The sequence below is a fragment of the Triplophysa rosa genome, linkage group LG8 (assembly GCF_024868665.1).
Source record: "Triplophysa rosa linkage group LG8, Trosa_1v2, whole genome shotgun sequence".
Taxonomy (NCBI): Eukaryota; Metazoa; Chordata; class Actinopteri; order Cypriniformes; family Nemacheilidae; genus Triplophysa; species Triplophysa rosa.
In genome coordinates this window covers 19185646-19201744 of record NC_079897.1, presented here as the reverse complement: position 1 = coordinate 19201744, position 16099 = coordinate 19185646, and the positions used below count along the sequence as shown (strand labels likewise).

Genomic DNA, 16099 nt, shown 5'->3' with positions numbered 1-16099 from the left:
CTGATAAATTTGTTATTTTATCGTCACAAACACTGTAGATAAGCTTGTAGTTCCTGAAAACGTTTTTCTCGGTTCCTCTTGTGCTACATATACACAATAACCCTATACATTATGCAAATGTAAGAAAATGTTTATAAGTTCAGCATGAATCTCAAAAGTTAAACGTTCATAATTTTACAACATTACACAGTATTTTCATTTTTACAAGTGGGTAAATTACAAGTGGATAAAGTCAATTTAACAGTTAAAGTTATGGGCTGTTTAATATGTGATGATGGGTGAGAAGAAAGGAGGTGGTTCTCTCTTTTCACCTCTATATATTTTCCTAAAAAGCCCTGTGAGGTTTTTGAGTGAAAGAAGAAGTGAAAGAAGCAAAGAAATAACACAAGACATCAAGGCTGCATAGCTAGTATGCCTCTGCAGACTGAAGGCATATAAAGAGATTGAAGAAAGCAAAGGTTGGATTTGAGCGATCTCTCACTATGGATGTGTATGCATCTCACTCAAACCGCTTGTCTTTGTGCATCTGGTGGATATCTGCACTGAGTTTAAGTATCTGCAATATCACCTTTGCTCTTATCATGAAACGCTGTATAACCATCGAGGAGCATCTTCTCGAAGACATGCCCAAGACTCCACACTGTAACCGTTATCCAGGGATGGGTCTATACGCCAACTGCAACGTTACCGACCTGCGTACAGATCTGTCAGAGGTCGGCCCAGAGGTTAGATCCCTTTGTATCTTCACTGATATTAAAAGTATTCCTGCCAACGCCTTTTCAAGCTTTCCTAATTTGGAGGTTCTTGAATTAGAAGGGAGACGTTTGGTGAGGATTGAGGCTGGTGCTTTTTCAGGCCTTAGGAATCTGAAATATTTGTGGATGCTTTTCAACGATGCAGAATGTAGTTCCGTCAGCATGGAACGTCTTGCATTCGCCGGTTTGTCTAATTTGGAGGAGTTGTCGCTAATAGGTCTTCAGTTAGCTAATGTGTCAAACGTTATATTCGATCCATTGGTAAAGCTAATTCAATTACAATTGACCAGGACTTTCGAACAGAACCTTGGTGATATTTTTTGTTATCTTTCGGAACGAATGGCCAGTCTGAAGGAACTAATTGTGCTCGACAGTTTCATTTCGACTATTGAGGATGATGGATGTTCAGACGGGTCAAAGAGCTGGCCTTTGAATGTACTTGCTGGAATTCAGAATCTTGACCTGACGGGGAACGCTATCGAAGTCATAAAAACACACTCATTATCTGCCTTCCAGAACCTTTCCAGCCTTAAAATGGAGTTTAAAGGTGAATGGCTGGGTAGCATTTGGGAATCTGGCCTTGGAAACATCAGCGATTTGACTTTTACAGGTAATGTGTTGAGCAAATGCTCCACAAACGTCAGTGACTTGTGTCACCTCATCTCCCGCCTTCATCCTCGATCCCTCAGCCTCATTTACATGAAAATAGACAGATGGACGGCCGAGGATTTAAAGGATTGTAAAACCGAATTGAGAAAACTGGCCATTGGCAATTCAGAGGTGAAGGATCTAGACTTTGACTTCTGGATGTGTAAACCAGAGATCCAGACATTAAACTTATACAGCATGACGTTAACAGAAGCTCCATTCTGTGTTAAAGCGAATGGAACTGTGTGGTCTGTAACAACACTTGACCTCACCGGAAACCTCCTCACAGAAGTTCAAGGAGACCAGTTCGCTTGTATGCCTCATCTTGAAAAACTTGTTCTCAGCAACAACGCCATACAAAGACTGATGACTCATGCGTTCCGTGGTTTAAAGAACCTTACATTTCTTAATCTCAACTCAAATAAGATCTCAAAGCTTACTGCAAACGATTTCAGATTTCTCTATTCTTTGGAGGTCGTTCTCATCAACGACAACATTATAGAGAGTATTGAGGACGGAACATTTCGTTACCAGCTTGAGCTTCGTGAGTTGGCATTTGGCAGACTGGAATACGTCTATGAGTTGTATCTCACTAAGATTTTTTATGGATTCCCGCAGAAAATGCAGCGGCTTTGTATTGATGCACATTACGGAACAAATGTTTACCTGGGCAATGCACCACAGCCCGGGGGGACGTTTGTCCTGGAGCTAAAAGGAGATCGATTGGGATTTATCGACTGTAACGCTCCCGTTTTAAAAGCCGTTCGCGAGATAAAAGTGACTTGCGCTTATTTCATATGCAAAAATGACTTCATGGCACCTTTTTTCCCAAACCTGGAATCGTTCGAGATCTCAGAGACGTCAGAAAGAGTGGCAATACGTTACACAGACATCAACACTTTGCACCGTCTGAAGCGTCTCAAGCTTGTGAACCTGAAGTTCATTAATAATACAGATATTAGAAGAGTCTTCTGGAACCTGACGCAGCTCCAGGTCCTTGTTCTGGTAAACTGTCAAATAAACTTCTTGACCAGGAGCATGTTCAGAAACCTGACATCTCTGCAGCTCTTGCGTCTTTACAGTGACAGGCCTCTAATGTTGGTTGATGGCACATTTGATGTTTTGCCGGCGCTAAAAGCTTTTGTTCTTGATAAAGTGGACTTCCAGTGCGATTGCAGGAACGACTGGATTCTTGAATGGGCGGAAAGCACCAAACAAGTGCAGGTGGTCTTCATTCAAATGCAGCAATGCGTTTGGCACTATCAGAAACGCAACTTTTTGGCAACTATGGAAACGTTGTGTCAGACTGACACGCAGTACTTGTGCTACATAGGCACGGCTGCCTGCGTTTTTCTGATGATGTCGCTGGCGGTCGGATATCGATTCGCTCGCTGGCCTTCCGTGGTCCTCTACTTCCGTCTGAGAGGTTTGGTGGAGAGGAGGTTTGGCAGGCAGTGGCAGAGGAGGAGGAGAAGACTTGAGCGGGTAGATGGAGTTCTGGAGGAGGTCAAGTATGATGCCTTCGTGTCATTCTGCAACCGAGATGAGGCCTGGGTCCTGGAGGAGATGGTTCCAAGGCTGGAGGAACAAGGCCACCTCAGACTGAGGCTTTGTCTTCATAACAGAGACTTTGAGGTTAGACTTAAAAAAACGAAACAATGATTTATACGATGACCTGAGTTTACTGTAAAACAATTCACTGTGGTAAAATCATTTGTAACATCTTCCAGGTGGGGAAAGGTATTGTGGACAACATCAAAGAGAGCATCAACAGCAGCCAGTGCACCATTTGTTTGATCAGCCGCTCGTATCTGCAGAGCAACTGGTGTGGTCTGGAGATCCGAGTGGCCACTCACCACCAGCTGGAAGAGGAGGATTACCGCCTCATCCTCATCTTTCTCGAACACATCTCTCCCTTTGAGCTCTCCGCTTTCCATCGGTAATTTTGCCTATCCTGATTCTGATTTTCGTTGGTGATTCGCTATTAACAAATTGAATTAACACTCAGAGCATCACTTCCCATAGGCTGGCCAGACTGGTGAGATCTCAGACGTATTTGGACTGGCCAGAGGATGAAGCTGATAGAGTCAACTTCTGGGATCGTCTGAGGAAGAACATTGTGGAGGATGACACGGTGAGAAAAACAGAGGGGGTTAGGGATTAATGAGATGATGAATGATACAGAAATTGAACGGAATGCAAACATATGCTGCATGTGTTTAGCTATATTATTTAAATGCTTAAATATCGAATATGTATATACTTACATATTTATTTATTCTTTTACAGAATGCTTCCTGAAACTTCAGAGTGAAGCAACCTGTACTTTTTCTGCCATCACTTTGTGTATGTTACAGTATGATGTGTGATGGTGCAGTGATGTACTGTTATATAAATCTTGTGCTGTCCTTTACTATTTAAAATGCTCACAATGTATTGTGCTGTTGACTCCATAGGTTCACGCATTGTCTGTATGATTCTCATCTGAAATCAACAATTAACATTCTAAAATCTAAATTCATGCTTTTGACATTAGACATCATGCATTTGGAAGATATCCAAAACAACTTAGAGAAACTTCTCTAAACTTCATAAATGCTCAGCCAAAAACCACTCAACTATAAAACCACATTTGCTGTGTTTGGTGCTAAAAGTAATTGCAGAACAGAGAACATGATTTAGTTGACATGATCATACTGTATATTAAAGGTAAAATATAAAGTATGTAAAATATATAATTTAGTTCAGCAAGTTTAAAATATGTACAAGTCTTGGTAAAGAGGAACTGAACTGAACATATATACTGTATAATTCCTTATTAAGCTTGGCTGAAGCTTTTTCTCTTTAGATACAGTGGATGAAATGTGATTCTGGTAATCCACAACTCAAACACTAGATGGCGGTGTTACACAAAGACTCACTTGAGTAAATGATGACTACTCGAGGGTGTACTGTATCTGTAAGAATTTTTATTTTGGGGTGAACTAACCTATTAAGACGGTAGTAGACTCCACATCCTATCAAAGTGCTTGTGATATGAAGCTCATTCTAAAACAAACCCAGTTTCTCTAACAAGTAGCCTACTTAAACTGTTGTTAGTCATATTTGGCAGGTAAATCAGATTTCCAATGGGTGTGGCCGGTAGAGGGTTTAAAAAAAGTGTTTTTGTCTTCGTAATTGGAAAGCGCATGTTTCGGATCGTGGTGTGTGTCTTTAAGCAGAGTTTTCTCCCACACACAAACTCTTTCTCCACATAAACGTGCATCTGCATAGGCTACATAACAAATGCCCTTGTATAGTACGAATCATGACTTCTTGAACTTTTTGCTTTGGAAAAAGTGGCACGGCATGTTCAAAAAGACGTCTTTACCAAACTGTCGAGGTGTGGCTGGACGATGATCTCACTATTGCAATGTCTCCCTAAGCAACATGTACAGTACATGCTCCTGCTTGTGATAGGCACTCAGGTAATGCAGGCATGGATCATGCAGTTTCACACAGTATAAAATAGCCAACATATAAAACTATAAATCTGAAATGGGCAAGTGTTTTGGACAAATAGAATAAAAACAACCAAAGTGGTAGGTTATTATTCTTAGCCTTGTATATCTCACCTCATTTTCAAAGTAGGCGTGTGTAGACAATGGATTTGTTTGAGAGCTACGTCCACACAACACATACTCTCTTGAGTAATATCCTGCTATCCCCACCCAAATAGTTCTGGGCACACGCCCAGTTTTTTAATGAAAAAAGGCAACTTGGGAAGATAGGAATTCACAGGCGAATCATCATTGTACTGACTTTGAAAAGGCAAGACTCCGCGGAGAATTTTGGGATACTAAACTAGGTAAGAGTTCTGTTTAATGCTCATACTTCTGAGGGACTAACAATGTTTTATTTGTTCAGACACAGCCTGTTTATCAAATGTCTTTATAAATACGGGGCAACTTTTACTTTTATCTCGTGTTTCGTGACATGGCTCATTGAACTGGTTTTATGTGAACACAGCTCCTGCGCATCACAAACGTGGCGCCCCATAAATACACTTCAGCGTCCAATGGAAATGTGTCACTTTCCGTTTAATCCTTTCAGCTCTGCGTGAATATTTCAGTCGTTACGAGCGACCGTACGGCTCGATTTAGTTCGGTGACAACAAATAGCCTATCCGATTCCCACGTAACGCAAGACCTTCTCCTCTTACACTGCGAGGAGAAATCAGAAACCTCCTTTTTATTAATTCAGTGCGCTTTTTTAAAGTACGAGGCTTCTGCAGCGAATCCCCGGATTAGGTTAACAGACCTGCATATGCCCCTTACGCGACTCATTACTGTAGTCGACTGTACGGGCGTTTGCAGGATGTTTTCGATCCTCAATCGGACAGGGCGCAACCTCGATATGTCAAGGGCGACACGGCCACCAGAACGCGTGAATTATAAATGCAGATGCCGAAAGACGTCCGATAAGACAGGGCGACTTGAAACTGCTTGCTGATAGTTTGAAACACGCCGAGGAAATGATTCACACATCGCGGATAGCGAGAACAAGTTTGGGATAGAAAAACAAGCACCAGGCATAACGTATAGGCCTACTGCAGTCAAAGGAAAGAAAATGTAAAACACAGATGATTTGTAACATTTCTACAATAAGTTAAGGCAAAGAGTTCTGCAGGGAAACAAACTTCGGTATGTGGGAAGAGTTTGAAGAAGCACTATACCTGCCTCCACAAGCACCACCGCAAGAGAGTTGCCTCATTCAGTCAATCACTTTATCACCTCATTCTTCACATTATTCACCCACAGACAAGAGTTTGACATTTTCGGTAAACAACAGAAACGTAGCCTGGAAAGACATGAAATGACTAAATAAAGTAAAGTGTTACAATGAGGAAAAATATAAAATATACTGTATTAATATGAAGGAATTTTCAGTATTCATTTTATACAGTTGTTTTACCTGTATTTTACATTTTGCACTGCAAAATTACATTTTAACATTAACGGAATTGTCCGTAAAACAAAGGAAGATGTAGGCCTACTTGTAATTTTTTGCCAGTACTTATCTGTTTTTTTTACGTCTTTTTTACAGTGTAATTCATAGAACGAACGTACGCACAGAAAACATATTCAGATGTGAAATCTATACATCGCAAATAATCTTGAATTTGTGCGCAGTTTAAAAATTGCAGATCTCCGCCTTGTAAACGATGTCTGGTTAATAGCCTATTAACATAAAAGAGCACCTTGTCAACATCTAAATCCTTACGAGCACCAGGAATAGGCTTTTTCCAAAATCATGCAGTATGCATGCATGTATGTCTGGTCAGACCCTGACGTCCGGCTAGGCACCCAGCTAACAATTTTTGGTTACCAGAACGTTCCCCTAACGTTAGTTTTTGGCTCCCAGAACGTTATTTTTTAAGGAGTTTTATTAGTTTTAAGTTATTTTTTTCTCCAGGAAAGTTTTCTTTACGGAAATAGAACGTTAGTTTCTAACGTTAGGGGAACGTTCCCAGAACGTTAGCCTAAAATATGTTCCTCGGGTCCGCGCATCCATGCTGTGTTTTTATCTATCGCGTGTTTCTCTAATTAAAATAAGTAAAATACATCATCCCACACAATATGGAAGATGAAATCAATGCATTAGATTATTCTATTAGCCTAATAAGTCCTTTTTCATTACTGAAGTAGCCTAATTTTCTATTTATACAGCACAGTAGCCTATATCATTTCTAATACAACCACACTGTGTGTAGGCCTACCTCAACATCAGACATTATAGATATTGAAATAAAATAACCAATGACTTCAACACAATATTTAAAGCAGATTTTTATTGACAGAAGAATAAACATTTAATTATCTTCAGGCTAACAATATTCTTGTCTCACCACAGAAGTATAGCGCTGCTACGTCTTTAGATATAACAATCAAAAGCCCTGAGTTTCAGTCCTTACATCATGGTCTGTTGATTTAAATGTGTAAAATCTATCGAAAATCATGAAAATATAAGTTTACTCTGAAATCTGTACGTTTTTAAATAAAAAAATTAAATAAATAAACCGCTAAACTAATGTGTTAGTGGGTGAGGTAAAACGAAATGACCGTTAATTTTGAAATGACGGGAGTGCGCGGCAGAGCAGAGAATGCACGTGCTCGAGTGCACACACATACAGTAACAGACAGCCACTCTAAAGAAATACACATGGATTTATATTATTATATTTTCATTTAGCTTAACTAGTTTATTATTTTCAGCCATTAAAGGGCACATTTATTAATTTAATTCGGTCAGTATAACATGTGTTAATGTGATCTTATAATTTATGTATTGCACTGACGTTTGCCAGTTTTGACTATTTTTACCATTAAAAAAGAACCAAAAAAGAACCATCAGGGAAAGTTGTTTTCTGGTTATTTTCTGGTTGCAAAATAATAACCAAAAAAGAACCATCAGGGAACGTTGTTTTCTGGTTATTTTCTGGTTGCAAAAATAACCAATAAATAACCATCAGAGAACGTTATTTTCTGGTTTTAAAAAAAAACCCAAAATAACCATCAGGGAACGTTATTTTCTGGTTATTTTCAAAAAACCAGCCTACAACGTTCTGGGAACGTTATTTTCTGGTTGCAAAAAATAAAACCTGAAAAGAACGTTCTTAGAATGTTATTTTTTGGTTCCCAAAAAAAGAACCAAAAGGGAACCAAAAACTAACGTTAGGGGAACGTTCTGTGTTTGCACTTTCACGTCAAAGACCGTTTTTATAAAAATGAATGTTTGCCGTGTATTTTCGAGTACGCACGCTCTATGATCAAGTCTGTGCGTATGTTTTGATGCTGGTTTAAGCTGGTCAAACCAGCATCAAATCATACCTAACCCAGCATATGCTGGTTTTTTTCAACAGGGAAGTGAGGTCCCATGGTTTCCCACAGACTATCACCACAGAGGTCATGAATGTGGCAGTATACAATTAGCCTGTCCCAGCATGCTGTCAGTGCACATTTTCATTTGGCAGGTAGCGCGTGGATAACGTTGAGGTCAATGGGTTTCTTAGATGTCCGAATTTCACAGCGTCAATAAATGGCAGTTTGTTTGGGTCCTTTGGGTTTAATCAGTAAGAGCACCTATCGATCATCCTGTCCGATGAGCCTCCTTTTGTCTGATCTACAGTGTTTGCATTGTAACACTGTAAGTGTAACTTTTCGTAATAAAAACAGATCACTAGAGCAAACACAAGTCTTTGTTTCTCACAGCCACATGCCCTCATCATATGAAGAATTCCTGTGCTGATGCAACTTAAGTAATGCACGAGACAATGAGTACAACAAGACAATGAGTACATTCTACCAGCTCTCCCTTCTGTGTTTTCACGCAGCCCTTGCCCTCTCTCGCTCTCTGTCTGTCTCCCTCTCTTCTAATTAGGTTAATAGGGGTGCATCAGTAATTGGAAGAATGGCAGAGCACTGGTGTGGTGTACTAATGTTAGTGGTGTAGTGTAAGTATTCAGGTGTGACGTCTGTCAGATGGAAGATTTAGCTGTGTGGCCTATAGTATTACCCCATGACACAAATAGATCAAAATAATTTATCATTTTAAGATAAATATGATGGCGTAATCTGCAGGCTTTGCAGAGTATTTTAAATCAGTTAAATATAAAACATAGCTGAAGGTAAGAAAATATAAACAGTTGTTATCTGTTGGATAAATAAATAATTCTGGGTTGTTTTTAATTCAGGATTAGGTCAAAAAGGGACAAACATAAGTGTTAGGTTAAACAAACCTAGATTTCTTTTAGATTTGACCTATCCATGGGTTGAAACAGCGGTTAGATTTGTCCCTTTTCAATTTTTTCCTTTTTTATATATTTGTATACACATTTGTGCATATTTTATATGCCCTTTATATGACATTTGTTTACATTGTTTATATGCGTCTCATCTGTACAGTATGTGCACTACTGAGAAGAGTACTGCTAAAAGAGAACTGCAAAATTTTGTTGTACAGCTGTGCAATACCAATAAATAGTTCTATTCTATTTGAACCTAACCATGGGATAAAAACACCCCAGCATTTTTCGAGTGTGTAGATAATAAATTGACATAATCGTATTAAAATTGTTAAAGCACAAATCCCCTACAGTGTTTGATTTTGTTATTCAAAATACATATTTTTAAGGTATCCTTTATCATATTCTTCATTTATTCTTTATTGTATTTGTCTAGCCTATATTTTTGTGTGAAAATTGGGTGCTGAATAATCACATCTCTTAAAGGGATAGTTTACCCCAAAATAACAATACTGTAATCATTTACTCACCCTCTTGTCATTTAAACCTGTATGATTTTTTTCTGCAGAACACAAAAGAAGATATTTTGAAGGATGTTGGTAACTTAACAATGGTGATATCGATTCACCATATTGTATGGACACAAAACCAATGCGAATTGTTCGGTTACCAACATTCCTCAAAATACCTTCTTTTGTGTTCTGCAGAAAAAAAGAAAGTAACAAGGGTAAGTAAATGATGACAGAATTTTCATTTTTGGGTGAACTATCCCTTTAAATTTTTATGTAAGCACCAGTCTTGGTTAGTAGTCACTTGTGTGTTTACTGTACCTGTGTGCTTGTTATGAATCTCTCACTAAAGGATTAGCCTCCTAAATGTCACCTGATGGAAACACAAATTACATCATGAATTATTTGTTAGTGTCAAATATGCGATGGGGATCACAAGAATATGAAATAGGCTAAAGATGATTGCTTTGTGTGTTGGAAAGGAACCTAAAAAATAGTTTTTGTTCAAGGAAAAAAGCCTCTGCACACTTGGAAGTACGCGTACGGGCTTCTGTGTAGGTTTGCTGTCGGAAGCGAGAGAGAGTAACAGACAGGTAGCAGGCAACCCCTGAGGTAACGTGAGCCTGTGTCCTCAGTGGATCGAATGTCTGTTAAAGATCACAGGTTCCATTGTCTTGTGGTATAAACTCTACAGCTCCACACACTCCTCCTGTGCTGTGCTCTTCTCTCCCTTCTTCATGCTTTTTAATTATTCTAACATCATCTCTCTCCTCAGGTCACTCATTTTCCAGTGCCTAGTCTTGCTTTTCGGCTATTTCGGGCTCCTGATACGTAATTTGCTGACATTAAAATGTTGTCCTTGTGATACATTGTTGCAAGATAGAACGAGAATCAGTAAATAAATGACACGAATGTGAATGAGATGTGGCGTTCAAGCAACAGTTAATTCTGCTCCTTTAATTTGATTGGTCAGTTTGTTTCCACAAGTGCTTATATGTCTGTGTGCCTATTGTACAGAATATTATCCATGCTAATACAGTATTAACAACAACATATATACACGTGTAATATATCTTAACAAGTTCTTCTCTTTTCTGTACAGTTCTAGATATGGAGGGCGCCATTAAAACAGTGGTCATGCAGTTCCTGTCAGCCACACGGGGCAAAGAGAATCTGAGCAGCAAGAGTTTCCAAAAACTAGTCCAGAGCCAGCTGGGCAACATTATGAGTGTAAGCAGCACCCACATATGCCTAAAACCTTCTCAGCTGAAGTCTAAATGTCAGGATTAAGTCTCATTATCGGTCTTCATTCTTGGCCGGGCTAATCTGGTCAGTGCTAATTGTGATGTGGTCAATTGTCAATTATTAAGGATGTCACAGTCTCTCTGTCTTTATCAGGACACAGACAGCTCTTCAGCAGTCAAGGACATGATGAAAGGGCTAGATGACAACCAGGACGGAAAGGTCAGTTTCCAGGAGTACATGACGCTGATAGGCTATGTGGCTAATTCAGTGTGCGAGCAGAAAGGACAGCCCAATGCGGCCGGCGGACAATAGGCTGAACGCAACAACGTCCAGAAGCACAGATGACATTTGGGTTAATGAACCGCTGATGCTGATTTGTAATACTGGAGTCTTGAACAGATCTTCACGGTAAATAGGGAAGACTGGGGCCAAGTTGTATTGAACTAGTTGTTTAAACATACAAAATTACTGCTAGAGAAAACAGTTAAATTGACTTATTGGCTCAAAATTATTCCATGATATAGTCCTTGTGATGATTTCCCTGTGACTAGCCATTATAGTACAACAATTACATTTTAAGTCTCGGTTGGTACAATATTTACATATATTCAGATGTGTGATTATACAATCTCTTACCTGTGGCCAAAGTGCTAAGTCGCCTATATTTTTGTTACCGTTTTGCTTTTGTCCAAATTTATTGTAACAGATTTTTTTTATCATTTGATGGCCTTTTTGTATTCATATACAACTTAATTGTTTGTCTAAAGATGTTGACTCTATAATTTCCAAACCGGATAGCCAAAAGAAAGACACAAATGATAAATGCAGGATGTATGTGCTTAAAATTTTCAATGCTCAGTATTGTACATCCAACATTTGTCCAGTTGGAGTATATGGTGACAGTGTTTTTGGTAAAATCTTTCAATAAAAACAAAGCAATGATGATGAAGTCCTTTTGTTGTCATCAACATTTATTTTAATTGTAAATAGTGTGAGCAATAGGGCTGTCATACGTTCCACCATATCAGGTTTTCTCTTTAAAGAAGAATTCAAAGTAACAATATTATGGTCACAATATCTATTTTATAAATGAATAAATAATGCTATCAGTCAGTTATTTTTAATTATTTTTATTATGCGTATTTTTGGCAAATCGTGCTTAAAATTTGATTTGTAAGAATTGAGAAAGAGAGCTTATAACCATCCATAGTCTTAAGGCAAAACTTTTCAATTGGTGCTACATTATTTACAATATTATGATATGTGTCAAATTAACACAGTATCGGTAGAGTTATTATAATTTTATTAATATTTTAAATTATGTTTTAAAGTATTTATTTTAGATTTTTAGTTTTTATGTTAATTTCAGTCATTTTATTGTTTATTTTTTATGTTGTTATATAAGATTTAAAAAAATTAGTTTAGTTTTTGTTTATTATTATTATTTTAGTGCCTTGAACTATTTCTGAAGCAACATTTCATTTTTTCCCAAAAAATTTTAGGCTATTATTTTATTTCAATAAACTCAACTCAACTCTCAACTCAACTTTATTTATATAGCGCTTTTTACAATTTTCATTGTTACAAAGCAGCTGTACATGAGACATATTGACTATAAGCAAAACAATTAAAGTTGTACCTGTAAAAACAAGAAAAAGGTGAAAACACAGAAAACAGACATACCCACATACAAAACACTCCACACACACAATATGCACACGTACTAACACACATAGACATAGACACACACACACACACACACGGACACGCACACACACGGACACGCACACACAGTGAAAGCACACATTTAAGATAAAGGAGAGAGAAGCACAGGTCAAATATACAGAAACGTTTTCAACGTTTTAATTTTAGAAAACAACATTTTTTTATATATATACTGTGACACCTCAAGTGTTAGCTTTATTTTATTACCATATGGCTCTGATAGCTGTAAGTTCATTATTGCATTAGCCACTCCCACAGCTCATCTCTGAAATGTAAACTTAAGACATCTAATACAAGGTACAGTAAACAACACATTGTTTTAGGTACATCCTGAGCCCTACATCAATGCACCTGTTTCAGGTGTTTTGTGTTCTTTTATGGGCATTTGTGTGTTTGTTCAGCTTCAAACTTTGGCTGGCAGATGTGTATGGACACTGTTTGTATAATGATGAATTAACACCTGTTCAGCAGTATCAGGTGTGACAGGACCACTTAGTTACTCTCTCACTCTTACACACACACACACACACACACACACGCACGCACGCACGCACGCACGCACGCACGCACGCACGCACACGCACACACACACACACACACACCATCAGCACCTCTCAAGACCCTCAGGCTGTTAGTAACCACAGATGTGCCACATGACCTTGTTTGGCCTGTAACATAATCAGCCTTCTGGCACCTGACTCCATTTCATCTTTACATTAATATCTCAAGAAACACCAAGGAATGTACATGTAAAGACATGAGCAATGTTTGTTTGAATCAGTTATTAAACAAACAAATAAATGTCATAATATTTTTACATGTTTCAGAAATATGTACACTAAATCTAAAAAGTAAAACGTTTTTGGAATGAAAAATCATAATATAGATATTGACAGTGTTTAGTTTTAATGTTTAACAGTCCAAACGGTTAAAATAATAAAAGCTTTTTCACACCATTGCTGATACTAAAATACTTCTGGAGTGTTAACTATTTTTGGGATAGTGACGTTTGTGTCTAGGTCATCAATTACAGCAGATGAATCATTTAGGACGGGGTGCTGAACTATCACGTCCCTTAAACTTTAATGTGACAAGCACCAGTACATATAACTAACCTTTAGAATCAAACATATATCCATTTACCCAAAAGCTCTTATTTCAATGTACTCCGGGTCTTCAGAGCTTGTTTATATACACGAATTTCACAATACATCCTTACACAACAATGAACTCATGTAAGTGATCATTTTTAAAGAAAATTGCGACCCTGCCAGTGAAAACCATGCTAAAGTTTCAATATCTAATTATGAGATAACGAGCATCAAAGTTGGATTTCAACCATTAACTTTCCTATGATTTCAATCTTTTGACATGTCTTTACTCAGTCAATATTCAAGATTTCAAGGTTATATTTTCACAAAATGTTCTTTACATAATATTAATTGCTTTTTTGTAGAAAACAGTAAATCAGCCAAAGCAGGGTCACAATAAAGTATTTGTGTATATGCACACGCACACACACACGCATACACACACATACACGAGGCAATTTAATTAAACAATGGAAATGAATTAAACAAAACTGAGTGTGTGGCTTGTTTCCAGATTTCTCAGATTACCATCCAAAGCAGTGCGCTTTCCCTTTTTCATCATGATACCGAGCCGCACACATAAAAATCACACTTACGCTACTTTTATAACATTGTTTTTGCATGTTTTTTGTATAACATTTTAAATGTGCTGGGGGTGGGAAATGGATAAGGATGGATGAAGGGAGGAGGAGTGTGAAGTATGATAGGAGGAGGGACAGGTAGGTATATAAGATGCAGCCCATTGCCTTCTCTCTTCACCAGCATTTATCTGTCCCCGAGGAACAGAACAGCAGCAACCATCTAACAGCAAGGTAAGGGGTTGGAGGGGATGGATGAATGGAAAGAATTTGAAAGGATGAAATGAAGGGCAGAGAAAAGCCAGCTTAAGTGTTCATGGTATTACCTGTATTTTGTGCTGTACTTTAAATGCCATTTCCTTTGTTGATGCTGGTTAGTCCTCTGGTTAGTCTTCTGCACAAAAACAGCATTCAGATTGAAATGGCCTTCAGTACGTCGAACACTGTGCTAACCTGTGACTTCAGAGGAGAAAACATTTCATCTAAATTCAAGTTTTGAGTGACACACCTCTTTACATCATCTAAGCTGGTGTTGTTTTTTTGCCATGTGTGCAAACTACAGTAGTAAATGCTAGCAAAGATGCTTATCAATTAGCAAATGTGCTTATCCAGGCAGAGCTCAGCCAGAGCAGTATTTGTCCTCATATTCATTGGGTGCGATGCTCGGTTTACATTTAGCCGAGGTTCATCTTAGGTTCTGAGCGTTTCCAGATTCACGTTTTCTCTTTAAGAACGGTTTGCTGTATGTTATGCACAGAACGTATTACTGCTCCTGCTTTTTTCCACTTTTGTTCATTGACATTTGTTCACTAGAATGGATGCCATGAAGTCAGAGAACGCCTCCACTCTGGAGAACGCCATGCAGCTGATGATCCAGACATTCCACAAGTACTCTGGGAATGAAGGAGACAAATACACTCTTAGTAGAGTTGAACTCAAGGAGATGCTGACACAGGAGCTAGGCAACTACCTTGGGGTAAGTAGGTTAACGATTAACTGCTACTTTTATTATTATTATTTCTCTGTTTCTGAATGAACTTTACATGAATCCCCTCACAGAACGCACAGGATAAAGATGCAGTAGAGAAAGTTATGGGTGACCTGGATTCAAACAATGATGGCGAGGTGGACTTCACAGAGTTCATCATCCTTGTGGGTGCCCTCACTGTCGCCTGCAATGATTTCTTCCTCGAGTACCACGGCAAAGATGAAAAGAACGCTCAAAAAGAGTAGAGCTATATGTCCCTGAACAAAATAAGCCAATATATGAGCAGTGAGGGATGATGTGGGAATATACAGTATGTGTTGCCTTGCTTGCCGCTGACGTTCTTTACGTCATCTTTACTAAGAACGAATCTTTGGGTACACAAAATGTTCAACCGGGTACATCACCCCTGAAACATTCTGCATTCATGAAAGCATATGAAACGAGATTTAATTCTATGACTTTGTTGAATATGTGAATAATGTTTCTGTCCTTTGTTTTTTTTAAATGTTGGAGTAAAGTAAGCTTTCCATATTACAATAAACAGCAGAATAGAAAAAGCCATGCCCGCTGTTGTGTTTTTTGTCCATAAAACTAACATACCTGCCTCGTGGCACTGTGCAGCTGCTAATGTCCTCGAATTGTTATTGTTAAGTGACGCATTGACCATTAGAGGGCAGTATTGAAACACCAACCAACGTTGCACCACAAAAAGCGAAAAGCAGTGTTTTTGCAGATAATAGCTTGCTTGTTTATGGAAATGCATGTTAATTCTTCCTG

At 38.4% G+C, this 16099-nt stretch overlaps 3 protein-coding genes across 3 annotated transcripts; all 3 read left to right on the top strand.

Annotated features, from left to right (window-relative positions):
* Positions 1-21: 21 nt before the first annotated feature.
* On the top strand, positions 22-4287 carry LOC130557589 (toll-like receptor 13). The gene is made up of 4 exons (XM_057339477.1): positions 22-3038; positions 3134-3342; positions 3429-3537; positions 3693-4287. The coding sequence occupies exons 1-4, from the start codon at positions 483-485 to the stop codon at positions 3702-3704; spliced, it is 2886 nt and encodes a 961-aa protein (XP_057195460.1). The 5' UTR covers positions 22-482; the 3' UTR covers positions 3705-4287.
* Positions 4288-5116: 829 nt separating this feature from the next.
* On the top strand, positions 5117-11889 carry si:ch211-105c13.3 (uncharacterized protein LOC325758 homolog). The gene is made up of 3 exons (XM_057339480.1): positions 5117-5250; positions 10798-10925; positions 11094-11889. The coding sequence occupies exons 2-3, from the start codon at positions 10806-10808 to the stop codon at positions 11250-11252; spliced, it is 279 nt and encodes a 92-aa protein (XP_057195463.1). The 5' UTR covers positions 5117-5250; positions 10798-10805; the 3' UTR covers positions 11253-11889.
* A 2321-nt stretch (positions 11890-14210) lies between these two features.
* On the top strand, positions 14211-15875 carry s100t (S100 calcium binding protein T). Its single transcript, XM_057340041.1, has 3 exons — positions 14211-14568; positions 15148-15310; positions 15394-15875. Exons 1-3 carry the CDS (start codon positions 14489-14491, stop codon positions 15565-15567), a joined length of 417 nt encoding a protein of 138 aa, XP_057196024.1. The 5' UTR covers positions 14211-14488; the 3' UTR covers positions 15568-15875.
* Positions 15876-16099: the final 224 nt, after the last annotated feature.

Excerpts from the sequence above, each read along its gene's own strand:
- LOC130557589 (XM_057339477.1), top strand. The coding sequence starts at position 483 with ATGGATGTGTATGCATCTCACTCAAACCGCTTGTCTTTGTGCATCTGG. Across the intron at positions 3,039-3,133 it reads TTCATAACAGAGACTTTGAG|GTGGGGAAAGGTATTGTGGA; the intron begins GTTAGACTTAAA and ends AACATCTTCCAG. Across the intron at positions 3,343-3,428 it reads GAGCTCTCCGCTTTCCATCG|GCTGGCCAGACTGGTGAGAT; the intron begins GTAATTTTGCCT and ends CACTTCCCATAG.
- si:ch211-105c13.3 (XM_057339480.1), top strand. The coding sequence starts at position 10,806 with ATGGAGGGCGCCATTAAAACAGTGGTCATGCAGTTCCTGTCAGCCACA. Across the intron at positions 10,926-11,093 it reads AGCTGGGCAACATTATGAGT|GACACAGACAGCTCTTCAGC; the intron begins GTAAGCAGCACC and ends TGTCTTTATCAG.
- s100t (XM_057340041.1), top strand. The coding sequence starts at position 14,489 with ATGCAGCCCATTGCCTTCTCTCTTCACCAGCATTTATCTGTCCCCGAG. Across the intron at positions 14,569-15,147 it reads AGCAACCATCTAACAGCAAG|AATGGATGCCATGAAGTCAG; the intron begins GTAAGGGGTTGG and ends TTTGTTCACTAG. Across the intron at positions 15,311-15,393 it reads AGCTAGGCAACTACCTTGGG|AACGCACAGGATAAAGATGC; the intron begins GTAAGTAGGTTA and ends ATCCCCTCACAG.